Source organism: Gallinula chloropus (assembly GCF_964237585.1).
Source record: "Gallinula chloropus genome assembly, chromosome: 1".
Lineage (NCBI taxonomy): Eukaryota > Metazoa > Chordata > Aves > Gruiformes > Rallidae > Gallinula > Gallinula chloropus.
The window spans coordinates 43,026,324-43,039,948 of NC_140085.1; the positions used below are offsets into that span (position 1 = coordinate 43,026,324).

General features: G+C 37.5%; 1 protein-coding gene across 1 annotated transcript in view; it reads left to right on the plus strand.

Annotated features, from left to right (window-relative positions):
* Positions 1 to 13,625, plus strand: part of PTPRZ1 (protein tyrosine phosphatase receptor type Z1) — a gene marked incomplete at both ends in the record, with an annotated part of 137,346 nt that overhangs the window by 108,378 nt on the left and 15,343 nt on the right. Inside the window, 4 exons of the mRNA XM_084279246.1 lie at positions 5,891 to 5,982; positions 9,278 to 9,363; positions 11,767 to 11,863; positions 13,305 to 13,387. Of these exons, the coding sequence (XP_084135372.1) occupies positions 5,891 to 5,982; positions 9,278 to 9,363; positions 11,767 to 11,863; positions 13,305 to 13,387 (358 nt within the window). The remainder of the gene's footprint in view (positions 1 to 5,890; positions 5,983 to 9,277; positions 9,364 to 11,766; positions 11,864 to 13,304; positions 13,388 to 13,625) is intronic.

A 13,625-nucleotide genomic window follows, 5' to 3' on the forward strand; every position in this document is an offset into this window, starting at 1 on the left:
CTCTTTTTTTTTTCTTTCCCCCCCCCCCCCCCCCCCCCCCACTCAATCCTGCTTCATCTAAAATGTGTAAAAGGGACGTAGAACAAGCAACTGCCCCAGACTTCCCTTTCCAAGATACTGACTACTGTAATCACTAGGTTATGATGTCAGGGTTCTATTTAATGATTTTTCTTCTAGTCTGCTGACACTCATTTGTTATTGGTCCAATGGGGTATGTACCACATGGGGACAGAATGCATCCTGTCCCTGAACAGACTAGGCTTAAGAAATTGAGCCCAAGCTTCCTTTGTTCCAGGCAACTGTACTAGCGAGGCTGACAGCCTTCAGCACGATTGAAGACACTTTAGAGCAATGACTTTTCAGGAAGATTTCTTCTTTCCAAAGAAGTAGTTAATGGCCATAAGTATTGCACAACTCACTTCTTTGTTAATGTCTAATTGGATAATTGTACTGTCCATCACTGGATTTCCAGCTAACCACTTTCATATTGAGAACCTTCTTCTGCCTTTCATGTTACACAACATGAACATTCATCTTCCAAAGGGTTTCATCCCTGAAGATAAATAGTATTTGAAATCTTGTCTGTTTGCCAAAGAACACCATGTGTTTTAAGACCCAGATTGTACAGGGCAGCTCTAGTAATCCTACAAGTTACAAGCTTGTTTTGTCGAATAACATTGTGTTCATTTCGTATTCCTTCTCTGGGAATGAACAATTCTGTAGCATAGGTCTTTCAAAATAAAACAAAAATCCCGTTAGCAGTAATATCTTCCTGAACTTGAATTTAATCTTTTCTGTATTCCTTGTGTATTACAAAATAAAATATGGAGCTCTTTTTTTGTTAATCCTCAAGGAAATTTGCTGGGCATTCTGATAACATGAGTAACATTTCTTACTTCGGAGGAATAAAACATGAGCAGTGGGTATTGCAGGCAGAACGTTTTGGCCCTTTCAAAGGTGCCAAGTCCTTCGCCTCTTTTTAAACCTGGGAAAACTCAGAACATTGACTTTATTGCTATGCAGTTTTCTTTTTAACTGGAAAATATTAGTTTAAAGTCTATAAATATTTTTATAGTTAGATTAAGTTGATTTTGAAGTAATTGTTATAGGCTGTCAATGTTCATTTTTATAATTACTTTTTTTAATGTGGGCCAATTATTTTGACTCATTAAAGTTTGTTAAAAGTTTAGATTTGCAAGAAGTTATTCTATATTCCTTTGGCAACAGTACTCAATTCATTGCAGTGGTATATTCTGGCTGGGTATTTGAGTCCATAGAGCTTTGAGTTGTTTCAGTGATTACCTCCTAATTTGAATATGCAAGAGGTGTGTTTAATATGCAAAAGGTGTGATATTTGATCTAAAAAGCAAATAACTACCAAAAGCGACAAGTCCCAGTTTCTCAAGGTTAAAAAAAAAGGCAAAATTATTTTGTTCTTCACATGAATGACTTGTATCAGAAAAAAATAATTCTCTACCATCTGTTGTTTGGGTTTTGAGGAGGTTTTTTTACATGAAATTGTTAATCAGCACTTGAGGAAATTCCCCAATCTCTTCACTATCTCATTAGGCACAATTTCAATCTTTCTGTGACAAAATATTCATTTCTCTGACAGGGATGAAAACTTTTAATGGCAGTGTTGTCTAAAGATTTTCTAATTGCCAGTAGGAAAATACACAATTCGGAACTACTCTAGTTCTGCGTATCAAATCTTTTGTAATTTAAGTTATTTTCAAGCAATGTCATTTTCTTTTCATTTCTTCAGCATGATTAAGATTACAGTGGCATAAACAAGGAGATTCTTTTGCCTGTTTAATGGTCTTGTCATCCAGATAGATTTTTTTTTTTTTTTACAGCTTTAGAGAGAATTTTCTATCCAAATCTAGAGTCTGTCCAGCTCTCTCAGAACCAATTTGACTGAGCCCTTGCACGAGAGATGCAGCAGGGATATTTGAATCTCCTTGCTCTGTTCTTTTTCATTGCTGGATGGCTTCATCATTCCCCTTTTGCTCAATTAACCTAATCCATTAAGGTGACTGAAATAGAAAGTTTCTCTGTGCTGATATAATAATACACTTGAAATTGCTTATGCATGTGTGTGTGTGTACTTTTTTGGAACAGTCCATAGAAGTGATCAATGAAAATAAAGCTGATGAACTGAGGTACAGGAAGAAACACCAGGCTATTTGTACAAATTAATTTTAGAATAGTTATCATAAGAATAGCTTGGAAAATAGTAAAATGGTAACAGCTATCAGTGGGACTTGTGCCATTCAAGATTCATTTTTGATAAATGTATATAAATCCCAGTAAGAGACCAGCTCTGATAATGCAAACAGCAAACTGGTAATGCAGTTTCAGTTACATTTCTATCTGTAGACATACTGAATATTAGCTGGCTGCCATGAAGCCTCCTATAAGCTGAACAACAGCAGTGCTTCAGAAATGACCAACCCAATGACAGACAACACCCTGAGTAGTCATTTAAATTTTATCTTCCTCTGCCACCCTGTATCTTTAAAACACAGCTGACAGAGAATGTTCATTTTTTTTAATCCATGATTTGAACTGATGCCTGGAATCCTGTGTTAGGTTTATGGAAACAGAGTTGAGAACCCCCTGTAAGGATAGTCAAACTCACACTCTAAAACCAGATTTAAACTTACAAAGCACACATCCATCCATGAAGGAAAAACTTCTTAACTGTGTAATATCAAATTATAAATCAAGCAATATAATTTTAAAATTTCAGCTGGAAAGTACTTAAAAATCAAATCAGAACCATTTCAAAATGGGGTAATTTGAATCATTGGATACATCAGATCTTTAAATGATCCGAACCATTGAAGAAAATTCTTCATAAGTGTTTGAGAACGCCTATTGGAAGATATTCTGCCAGTGCAATAGTCCCTGAAATTCTCATCAAAAGAAGCAGTCATGCCTTTGGGACCACTCTGGGTGAGCTCTGGATGTGCAAACCAATCCCGTCACAGATGCCTCTGACTTACAAGGTTCAGCTCCCTTCCTCAGCCTATGTGAGCAGTGAACACCCTGCACAGGCACACACTGGCATGTGCATACAGAGCCATGCTGTGTTGCCTGCCTCGGTGACAATCCCAGTCAAACACTGAGCAGTTCCTGCCCCCAGGGGAGAAGGAGGTAGCATGTATACTCAGCCAAGGCCAAGTGCCAGCATGCCAGGAAAGCAATGTCCCCTACAGTCTGAGGTCTAGTCTTGTCTTCGCTCAGATCTAGTATCCCTTCTGTTAAACCAGAGAGCTGCTGCTGCCTGCCTTCCGGTACAGATACAATCACTCTAATTAATTCAGTGGCTTAGCACTATCTCCATATATAAAGTGTGTGTTCAAAGAAGTGTGGTGTCTAAATTACAAATTACAGTTTAAGTTGAAGATCTAAATGCTGTGATGAAAGGTGTAAATTAAATAATCAGGTTAACATTGAGTGATGGGACCTTTGTCTGGAAGTTTGAAATAGTCATCACTTTTTTCATTAACAACAAGTGATAATTAACGAGACATGGTTATTAACATTAGGTTTAGTCATGAAGGCTTTCACTGCTGATGCAGAAGCAGATGGAGTGCCTATTTATGAGTCTTATTACAGGTTAAGTCAACTGCTATGAATTTGTCTCCTAAATGTGCTAAGGGTGTAATTTATTTTCAGCCACAATTAACTTGTTAAAGATTAAAGATACAGTGGCTCAGTAAGGGATAGTGAATGTATGGCATATTATGAGGACATTTTAAGTACTGCTTTAGATGTGAAAGCCATTATGCTAATGAAATTCTTTTTATCTCAATCTTTTCTCAAGCGAGGAGGTGACAAAACTGTAACGTTAGTCCATAAACTTTATGTATGATCACTGTTCCCAAGCAGTAGGCATTAGGGGGAGGACATTTTTCATTTTAGAGCTTCAATCATAGAATTGTAGAATAGTTTGAAGTGGAAAGCACCTTTAAAGGTCACCTAGTCCAGTGATCAGGGACATCTTCAACTAGATCAGGTTGTCCAGAGCTCTGTCCAACTCGAGCTTGAGTGTTTTGAGGGATGGGGCATTTGTCACCTTTCTGAACAACTTGTTCCAGTCAGGCAGGTTGGCGTGTTTGGTTGATTGGTGCCGTTTTTAATAAAGATAGTAAGTACAGCAGCATTCTCGGTGCCCAGGAGGCAGAGTTAGACTTTCCAAAAGCTTTCAGTGATTTGAAGTACTTTGATACTTGCCTGTCCCTTACAGACATTTTGCATGCAGTCCTGAGACTAACTCTTGAGTATTATGATAGCATTGAGGACAGCCTCTCTCATCTGCAGCAGTCACGCACTCTGTGGGGTGATAATGTTACAGCTCCTTTAAAGTTAAAAGATGTTCCCAAGAACGTTCTGAATGTGTTCTTGGTCTGCACTGTTTCTAAGTAAAACACTCCAAACACATCATGAAGAAGCCAAAGCTCCTTTATGACCGCCACAAATATGCGTTTAGAGGACACTAGCTGGACTCCAAGTTTATGATGTGAATAATCAGAACTATTTTGCATGCCACAATTTTCTCTTTGATGTAGCTGTCCACTTTTTCTTGTGTTTTAAGGGGATCTGCGCTGTACACAGACAGAAAATTCCCAACACATTCCAAGAGTATGGGCATGTTTCCCAGAGGCTTAATTCAAATAAGCTTACCAACGTCTTTATGATCTACATTAATGGTTTTGGAAAGAATGACAGTATCCACATATTCCCTGCCTATTTCCCAAAGTAGCCTCAAATTTTCTTTTTGATTGTAACAATTATATGAGGGGTTTTATCCATGCAGTGGAACAGTACAGAAAAATTTAAAACACTAGTGATTACACAAAGTAGCGAAAGATCATATAACAGCTTCAGCCAATAGCTTTGAAAATAAGAGTCTTGTAAATATAAAATGAGATTAATATTTTCCTGGTGTATATATTTCTTTTTAAATTTATTGATTGGTAAATAATATTTCAAATAGATTAAGTGACCCAGAGTAAAGATTGTTATTAGCATGTCTAATCATATGGAGATTTTTTAATTAAGGAGGCTTTGCAGTGCTTACAGCAGCAGTTGGTTGTTTAGTCCCTTGAATAGCTTGGACTCTTAACAGATGCTGTTCTTATTATCTTCACATCTGGATTATACCACAGATACAAATAACATTGTGGGTCACTGCTAAGGTTGATTCCATTTGTATTCATCCCTCAATGTTTTTGCAACACAGCTAGCATCTCTTGGAGTTATAAATTCCCCTGTCAACTTTCGGGAAGTCCTCCTTGGTTAGGATGTCCCTTGGTGTTGCAATTACATTGCGAATGTAATACTCACAGTAGTTCCAGAGCCAGCGTTTTGTCTGTTACAGGGCATGTTGCCTTTCGCTTCATTTCCATGTCTGCAGTAGGATCTGTCGATGAATTACCAGAAGTGATCTCGTACACTGCTCCATCTTCAGGCTAGCACAATTGCGTGAAAGGGAACAGTAATTATGTGTGCGAATTTGGATAAGCAGAGAAGACAATGGCATTTTTCTTTATACTTGGGAGTTGCTGTGCAGCATCTACGGTAGCTCCTGATGCAGAGTTCCTCTTTCAGCTTTCACTATGTCTGATGTGTGCTCTGTCTTCTGCCTCTGGTATAGGTAAAGCTGCATGAACTGTGTGTTATGCTAAGTAAATGTAGTATCTTGAATAATTGGTGGTGTGTTGGGAGAATATTTGTTTTATAGCAGTAGAATGTGACACTCCAGGAAAACTGGTTTTTGAAACCGTGATCTCATTCTTACTTAACAATGGCAGAATTCCAAAAGGTCTCAGATAGCATTTTATATCTTTTGCAATATTTATTTATGTCTCTTCCCCTCTAGGAAATGTTTCCAGACTGCTCACTTTTATTTAGAAGATAATACATCACCTCGAGTGATTTCAGCTCCCCCAGCTCCAATCTTCCCAGTCTCAGGTATTTTTTGTCAGCTGTTGTGTGACTTGGCATTAGCTGCTGTAAGACGGTGCTTTGCATGTGTCCGTATGATTACTTCACGTGTAACATCTGTAAAACCAAGATTTGTTCCCTCTTGTACTAATAATTCCAGCTGCACTTGATGGTGGCAGAGACTAGTGTTACTAATACTCTGTCCTGTAAATAACACAGAAGAGAAATATCCTCACCTTACAGGGCTCTCTCAAAGATACGTGGTGCCTTCTACCTGTTTGAGGTGTAGCTTCACTAGAAACGGCTTCTAGTGTAAGTGTAGCCTTCTGAGCTACACTTAAAAAAATCTAGTTCACAGGATTACAGCATCAACTCCTGCTGTAGTTCTGCCTTTGATTGAATTTATCACCTATGTATAGAACATGACCTATTCTTTTTTTACCAGCAAGGCCAATATCTGCCTCATCTGTCAGCATTTCATTTGCAATTACAAGGTTTCAACTTATAAATCTGACTAGCATAGTTACTACTGGTAAAGTTCTCTGTGAGCCTCTCATAAAAAAGATGCATAAGTACAGAATATTATTAGCATCTCCCGGTGTCACATCCACCACAGTTACTTGGAGAAAATGGTTCTTTTCTTTCCTCCTGGAAGAGTATTGGAGGAGCAAGTCCAGCCTTCCCAGCTTTTTCAATCTGAGCAGAGTGAAAAGTACCTTAACTGGATTAATTCTGCAGCAGATCCCGACCCACGCTTTCACCTTTGAGAATTGGATAAATTGTCCCACGAGTAATGCTTTTGCAAACTGCTGTTACACATGGGGATGGGTTCTCTTGGAATGACTAAGGGAAGCAAGATCAGCCTTGTGTAGGTAACTAGTAAACACATTTAATTAAATAAATCCCAAACATTAGACTTCTTTGGTAACTGAATTGCAGGCGTCTTTAAATGCCTCTTGTATTGATTGCTGTTGTTAGGAGATGCATAACCTTTTCCTAACTGGTTAATAGGCAGGGATGTAGTTTGATTTCAGAAAACATGTGATTATATATGAATGTCAAGTGGCAATCATTATAGGAAATCTCTGCTCTTACTCCCTGTCATTAACTATATTGCAGCACAACTGTGTCATTTTCTTGCCATTTTATCCTGACCAGATCACCTCAGGGAGATAATGTTTTCCATTGTCATAAGACAGAATTGCACTTACAGTTATTCTGAGTGCTTAAAACATGTGTTTTTATGCTGGAGGTTCTCCTTCTGAAATACTGATGAATATTAGCTTAAAGAGAAAAATGATTTCTAAATGACTGAAAGACACATTAGATTTTTTATGGAAAAAGCTGCGAGCACTGAGGAAATATTTTTGGTTTGTGTGCAACAGACTTCAGTGAGCAGTTTTTTGTGTTTTCTATTGCACAAGTGTTTCACCAGTGTAATTTTACAATTGAGACTAACTGCGATACGATACTGGCAAAGAGCGAAGAGCAGGAAGAGCATTTTGTAACTGCTAAGTTTAATTTTCTCTTATGACTATGACTAAAAGCACACTCCACAGATCTCATTGTATATTAAATTCTCCTTTTGTGAGGTTTCATTGGCAGAGATAGGACACTTGAAGTTATTCATAGAAAATGCCTTGGTGCTTCCTAGCCTAATACAAAGATGCATTCAGAACAAATAATGAATCGTAGGGTAATATTAGGACTGACTATTTACCTTTAAGTATTTTCAAATAAAATATATTCCTGGAGCCAGAAGTGATTGAATTGGGAGATTAGCACTAGCAAGGAAATAAAACAAGTAATTACATCAAACCTGAGATCTCTTTCTCCCTTAACTGTCCTCGCTTTTAGGGTCATTTACCTTCCCTTCTGGTTTTATGTTTGCATATCATTAGAATAAACACTTTATGCCAGGTTTCATCTCTGAAGTGTGAAGATAGTGTTACACATTTGTTCAGCTTTCCTTAGGCTCGACTGGATAAATTCATTTCTTGTATTCAGATCCATTCATGTAAGTGGAAGACCAGATGGATCTCAATACAAATCAACAAATTCTTGGTAACTGAAAGCTAAAATTATTAGGTGGCCTAAACACCGAACATCTGTTGATGTAAATTACAGGTCCTTGTTCAATGTTTTTGATGTTTCTTTCTCATATGAAACAGTGATGAAATTACAAATTGTGAAATAAACATATTTTTAATCCATGGAAGGCTTTAAAAAACAACAAAAACAAAATTACTCTTCAAAACCAAAACTAGCTGATATAATGTCATCCTTTAACAGATAATTAACAGAACAGATGACTTTGTTTACATAGCATATTTGCAGGAAAGAGAAGATTAAAAGTCCCAAAGGTTTTTGACATGATCCCTAATGAATCTTCTACACAAGAGTGTTTTTCTGTATTTGTATAAAGTAAAAAGGAGATGTCCTGAAATATAAACATCAGCTGTAAAATTCAGGCTCAGTATCAGGACCCACAACTTGCATGAATCACATTTATGGGTTGAGAATGTGGATATTGTCCTTGTGGATATCCAGAAATTCTTAATTCTTTCACTTAAAACTTGAAGTATAAAGCCTGATATTAAATATTCCCGGGATCTGATACAAGATTATTATCAGAAGGGAATCATAGGAGAAAAAAATCCTATTGGAAGTATTCACTCATGCAGTAAAATATTAACATTACTTGTTATTTCCTTCAGATGCCAATGCAAACACACCACCCATGAGTTAAAATTATACTACTGGCATAATGATGCATCAGTCTGGTCAGCTTGGGACTATGTCACTAGTCCATGTACTGTATGAGAGACCTAGCGCAACACTACTCAGGCTAAAGCACCCACACCCCTCTGTCTGATCATCCTTTCAGTATTATTCAGAGCTCTGCTCCTACCCTCTCCCACTGAACATCAGGTAGCAAACTGCTAATCCTCCCACTGCCCCTCAAATTCACAGGGAGTTCTGAATGCTCTTCAACTTACAGACAAGCTCATCATCTTGCAGAGTCAGCACCTTGATCTGGGAGGTGGGGCTTAAACACAGAGCAAGACCTGGCAAGGCATTTGCTCTATCTTCTTTCTGTATAGTCATTTAGAAATGTGTAAGTGTTGGAGAATGGTTTCAGAAATGTTAATGATGTTGAAGAGTGTTGCCTGGGTGTTCTTGTGGGAGTTGTATATCCAAAGTTCATGCCAATTTTTTTTTTCAGGGTGTTGTGTGGATTGCCTACATATAAACTTTCTTTTTAATGTTAATGGCTTTTTAGTCTTCATAAATATATCTTTTGTCTTTTCCCACCCCTAAGATGATGTTGGAGCAATTCCAATAAAGCATTTCCCAAAACATGTTGCAGATTTACATGCAAGTAATGGTTTTTCTGAAGAATTTGAGGTATGGCTCTATGATGTCATCTTTTTTCTTAGCACATACAAATAATATTAAGTATTACATTCCAGCTTGGCAACCAATTTCATAAATGCATGTAAATATGTGTACTGTGAGCCCAGTAAGGACAGTTTCTGCATAAAGACAAGGGAATTTATAAAAGCTAACAAGTTTATCACTGCAATAAAATACTAAATGATTGTGTGAATAAACTATGCAAAGATAATGCAATCTATATGGTTTATCAGATACAACTGTAGATCTAAAGCTTTCCCAACACTAATGCCAATTGAATTTTGCAGAAGCTACCCACATTTGTTTGTTCCATTTACAGAGAAAAAATTTTAGAAGTAGGAATGAGTACATGTGGCAAGACTTCTAATTAACAGGGGAGCTAATGTAGTCTTCATATGTGGTAGCGAAAGCTTTACAGTTCCTTTCCTTAAATATGTGGCTCAGACAAGGTATTTCAAAACTCTGAAACTCATCATACAGTGTTACTGTCACCGTATGTACCTAATGAACTTCACTGGTCTTTACATTCATATGCATTACAAACAATTTAAAGATAGGTATGTTCTCACTTAGGTGACATAAAATAAACATCACAAACCCAAACTCCATAATTAAAGCTGTGCTATTCAAATTCTTGGGAAGCAATTTCTAACCAAAATCAGTCAGTTAGCATGGAAACAAGGGGATTTTTAATTGATTTCTACTAATTTAAAGTATGATTGTAATGTTCCTGCTGCAAAAACAATACTGAAAGTAAACAAATTCGTAGCTTTGCATCTTTTGGTTTTGCTTTTGTTTCCCCAGCCAATGTGTTGTGATCTAATGGACCAAAAATTCCATGTCATTCATCTTCTCCATCAAGCATTTCTTCTCCAATTCACTTAATGTTCAGAATATCCATCTGATTTTGGGACCAAACCTGTGAACACCTGCAAATGTCCAGCACGTGTTCAGGTGTTAACGCATGTGCATACACACTGACAGGGCTGGGCTCCATCTAGGCGCTCTCTAAATGCCGTGGTAACGAAGTTCTTTCACCATTAGCAAGGACAGCAATATAGAAATCAAATTGTTCATCCTAATTCTTGTCCTAAAATTGTTCTTTTCCTAAATGACAGCAGTGATCCAAAGATCAAAATACGCTGCACCTCACTGAGCTACACGTACACCACCTGAAATATTTCATGCTTGGTTAAACTATTACATAAACCTCAGTGTCCATATCATTCCTTGGAGATCTATTTGGGCTTACAGACTATCCCAGAATTAGTTTTCTGGTCTTTTACCTACTGATAAAGAATGTAGAAGACATAGAAAAAGTAAAATACAGTAAGTTTCTTTGCAGAGTCAGTATACAATATTTGGAGAGGGGTTGTTGTACAGGGGTGGTTCAGGTTTTTTCTATTTATAATACTATAAGACAACTTATGTTTAAAATCAACTTTTCATATTGGTAACCACTTTTCATATATATATACTTAAATAGCTGAAGGTGAAGGTGATTAATATTAAAATAAACCCTAAAAAGTGTTGGGAAACATTATTATAGCACTTTCAGTCATGGCAACGTATTTCCAACTTGACCTTATAAATGCTTAAGTTTCCTGTCAGTTAATTGATAAAATAAACCAAATCATTTTAGTGAGTTCTACAGGCTCTGTGTCTGTGGTCTCAGGCCTTTCTCTCTCTTTCTAAAAGCTTTGGGTTCATTGAGGAGCTGGTGGCAGCCTGAGGGCCATAAAGCTGTTCTTCACCAGAATGCCACGAGGCTGCCCAAGCCACCCACAGCTCGATACAGAGAGAGCAAAGGCGTTCCACAGAGAAACTAATGCAGTTATAAGGACCAATAACAAATCCTACAAAAGGTTAAATATATAGTTAATCTGGCTAAAGCCAGTGATGTTGCTCATACATGTAAGCTCTCACTGGCCTAAGGTCTAACGTTAAAGCTAAAGATAAAACAGATGCCAGTGTTTTAACAGGAAAATTACCTCTTGTTTCCTTTAGGAGTTATGTCAAAATATTCTGCTTTGTTGTTGTTACATAGATATATATATATATTGCATGACCATAACTGTTTTCCATATAGTAATTGTAATTTATATAAACACTTTGATCCATTTGTTCTGTGTTGTGGAATTTGATTTTTTTTTACTTTTTTTGCATTCATTCCCTCATTAGACACTGAAAGAGTTTTATCAGGTAAGGAATTATTTCACTGCATTTTTAATTTTTTTTTTTAGCAATGAAGTAGTTGTAAAATCTCATAGATAATTGGGTGTAAGGTTGTGGTTCTTTTCATGCTGACTTACTGTCTTTTAAGACATTTTATGTATTTTAGTACTTATTAAAGCCTGATATCTTCTTTTATATTTTTTCCCCTCTCTCTCTCAGGAAATCCAGAGCTGTACTGTAGATCTAGGTATTACATCAGACAGCTCTAATCACCCCGACAACAAGAACAAGAATCGGTACATAAACATTGTTGCTTGTAAGTAAATGCTTCAGTTGGTGTTCTGTTTAAAAAAATAATTATAGACAAGTATAGATTTATGTGCTATTGGAGGGGTTGGGCAGAAATACCTCTACACTGAACTCTGTGGCTACTGTTTGGCAAAACACTTGGAGAGGAGTAGCGTGAGATTTCATAGCTCTTCAAGTTAGTCTGGTGGCATTCTGCTCCTTTTATGAGCATGTGTTAGCAAGATGTATTTGTGTCTTCTGGGATGACCCAAAGGGAGTTGGCAGATTTCATTATAATGCCGTTATAAGGCCAAAGAAGCTGTGTTTTGATTGCCAAAATTAATCCATCTTTGATCTGGAATAACAATGATTTATCCTCTCTAGGAGCTTCACAATCCCTGGGTGTATTTACTGTCATATATAAATGTAAATGTACTGGGTTTATGTTGTATTGTTCCCTGCCACAATGTAATAGATCAGCTTCATTAGCCAGGACACGTGTTTTCCCATTGCAATGCCCTTCCTCACTATCCCATATTTTTCTCTTCAGAAACACATCTATTTGGTTTTGTTAATCTCCCTTTGAAGCTGTTGCCTCCAGGCTCTTAATCATTTTGGTGGTTTAATATATTTTTCTTAATTCTCTGTAGTATTTCAACTTTGTTCTGATAACAAGAAGCTCTAAATTAAATATGTGTTGCGCATTCAGCATCACTAGAGCTTAATAGAAAAAGAGACAGAATCAGCCCATCCAACAGAAGACAATGTAAACCGGCACCAAGAGATCCCACTCCTGGGTGATGATACCTCTTGAGGGAAGGAAAGCCTGGGATTTTCCTCTGCCACTCTGTGTTTGCACCTGATCTTACAAAAGGTGCCAATTCAGGGGGTTGTTACCAAAAGGCAGTGCACACATAGCTTAGGGCAGCTGAAGTAGCAAGAATTTCTCTGAGCAGCTGAATCAAGTCTCTGGTCCATATAATCAGTGCAGGCTACAGAAAGCTTCAGCTCACTCCATGGTACTCACTGCTGAAGCTCTTCAGCTGACCACCTGCTCCAAGGTCCCACCACTTTCCAGGCTTGGGATGACTCTGCCTAAACACTGGTTTCCACTGTAGTTTTAGACATCCCAGGGCAGCCAGGACTCTGCAGGCTTGACAATCCCAGCACAGGGCTCCCAGGAGCTGCATCACAAGCAGGAGACTGCAGGGAAGAATGTCACAGAGCCTGAGTGGCCCCAGGTGCTGCTGCTCAAGCAACTGATTTCTGAACCCTTGAATTCCTTAGTTTATTTTTCTCCAAAGTGGAATGTTTAATGAGATTCATGCCTAAGCACAGGATGTTCATGGATGTGATTGCCAATGCATTGGTCTTACGTATTGTAAAACCCCATTCTTTAGAAAGATTTATTATAGAAAACATAATGTTTGCAGGAAACAATGCTTATTTTCTCCCTTCTTTTACCACAGATGATCACACTAGGGTTAAATTAGCACAGCTTGCAGAAAAGGATGGAAAACTGACTGATTACATAAATGCCAACTATGTTGATGTAAGTATCTTTTCCTGTCTGCAAAGCCCATTCATCTGTCAGCCTTTTCCATAAATACTGATGCATGGTGAATAGATTTAATAACATAATTTAAAAAAACCCCAAACATAACCAGCCCATCTTACAGATATTGTTTTAAAAAACCCAACTTTAGTGACATAAATTAAGCCTACAAAGTTAAAGCAAGGGTAAAATTCCAATTCCTTCTGGAATCCATCCTGATACCGTGGCAGCTGCA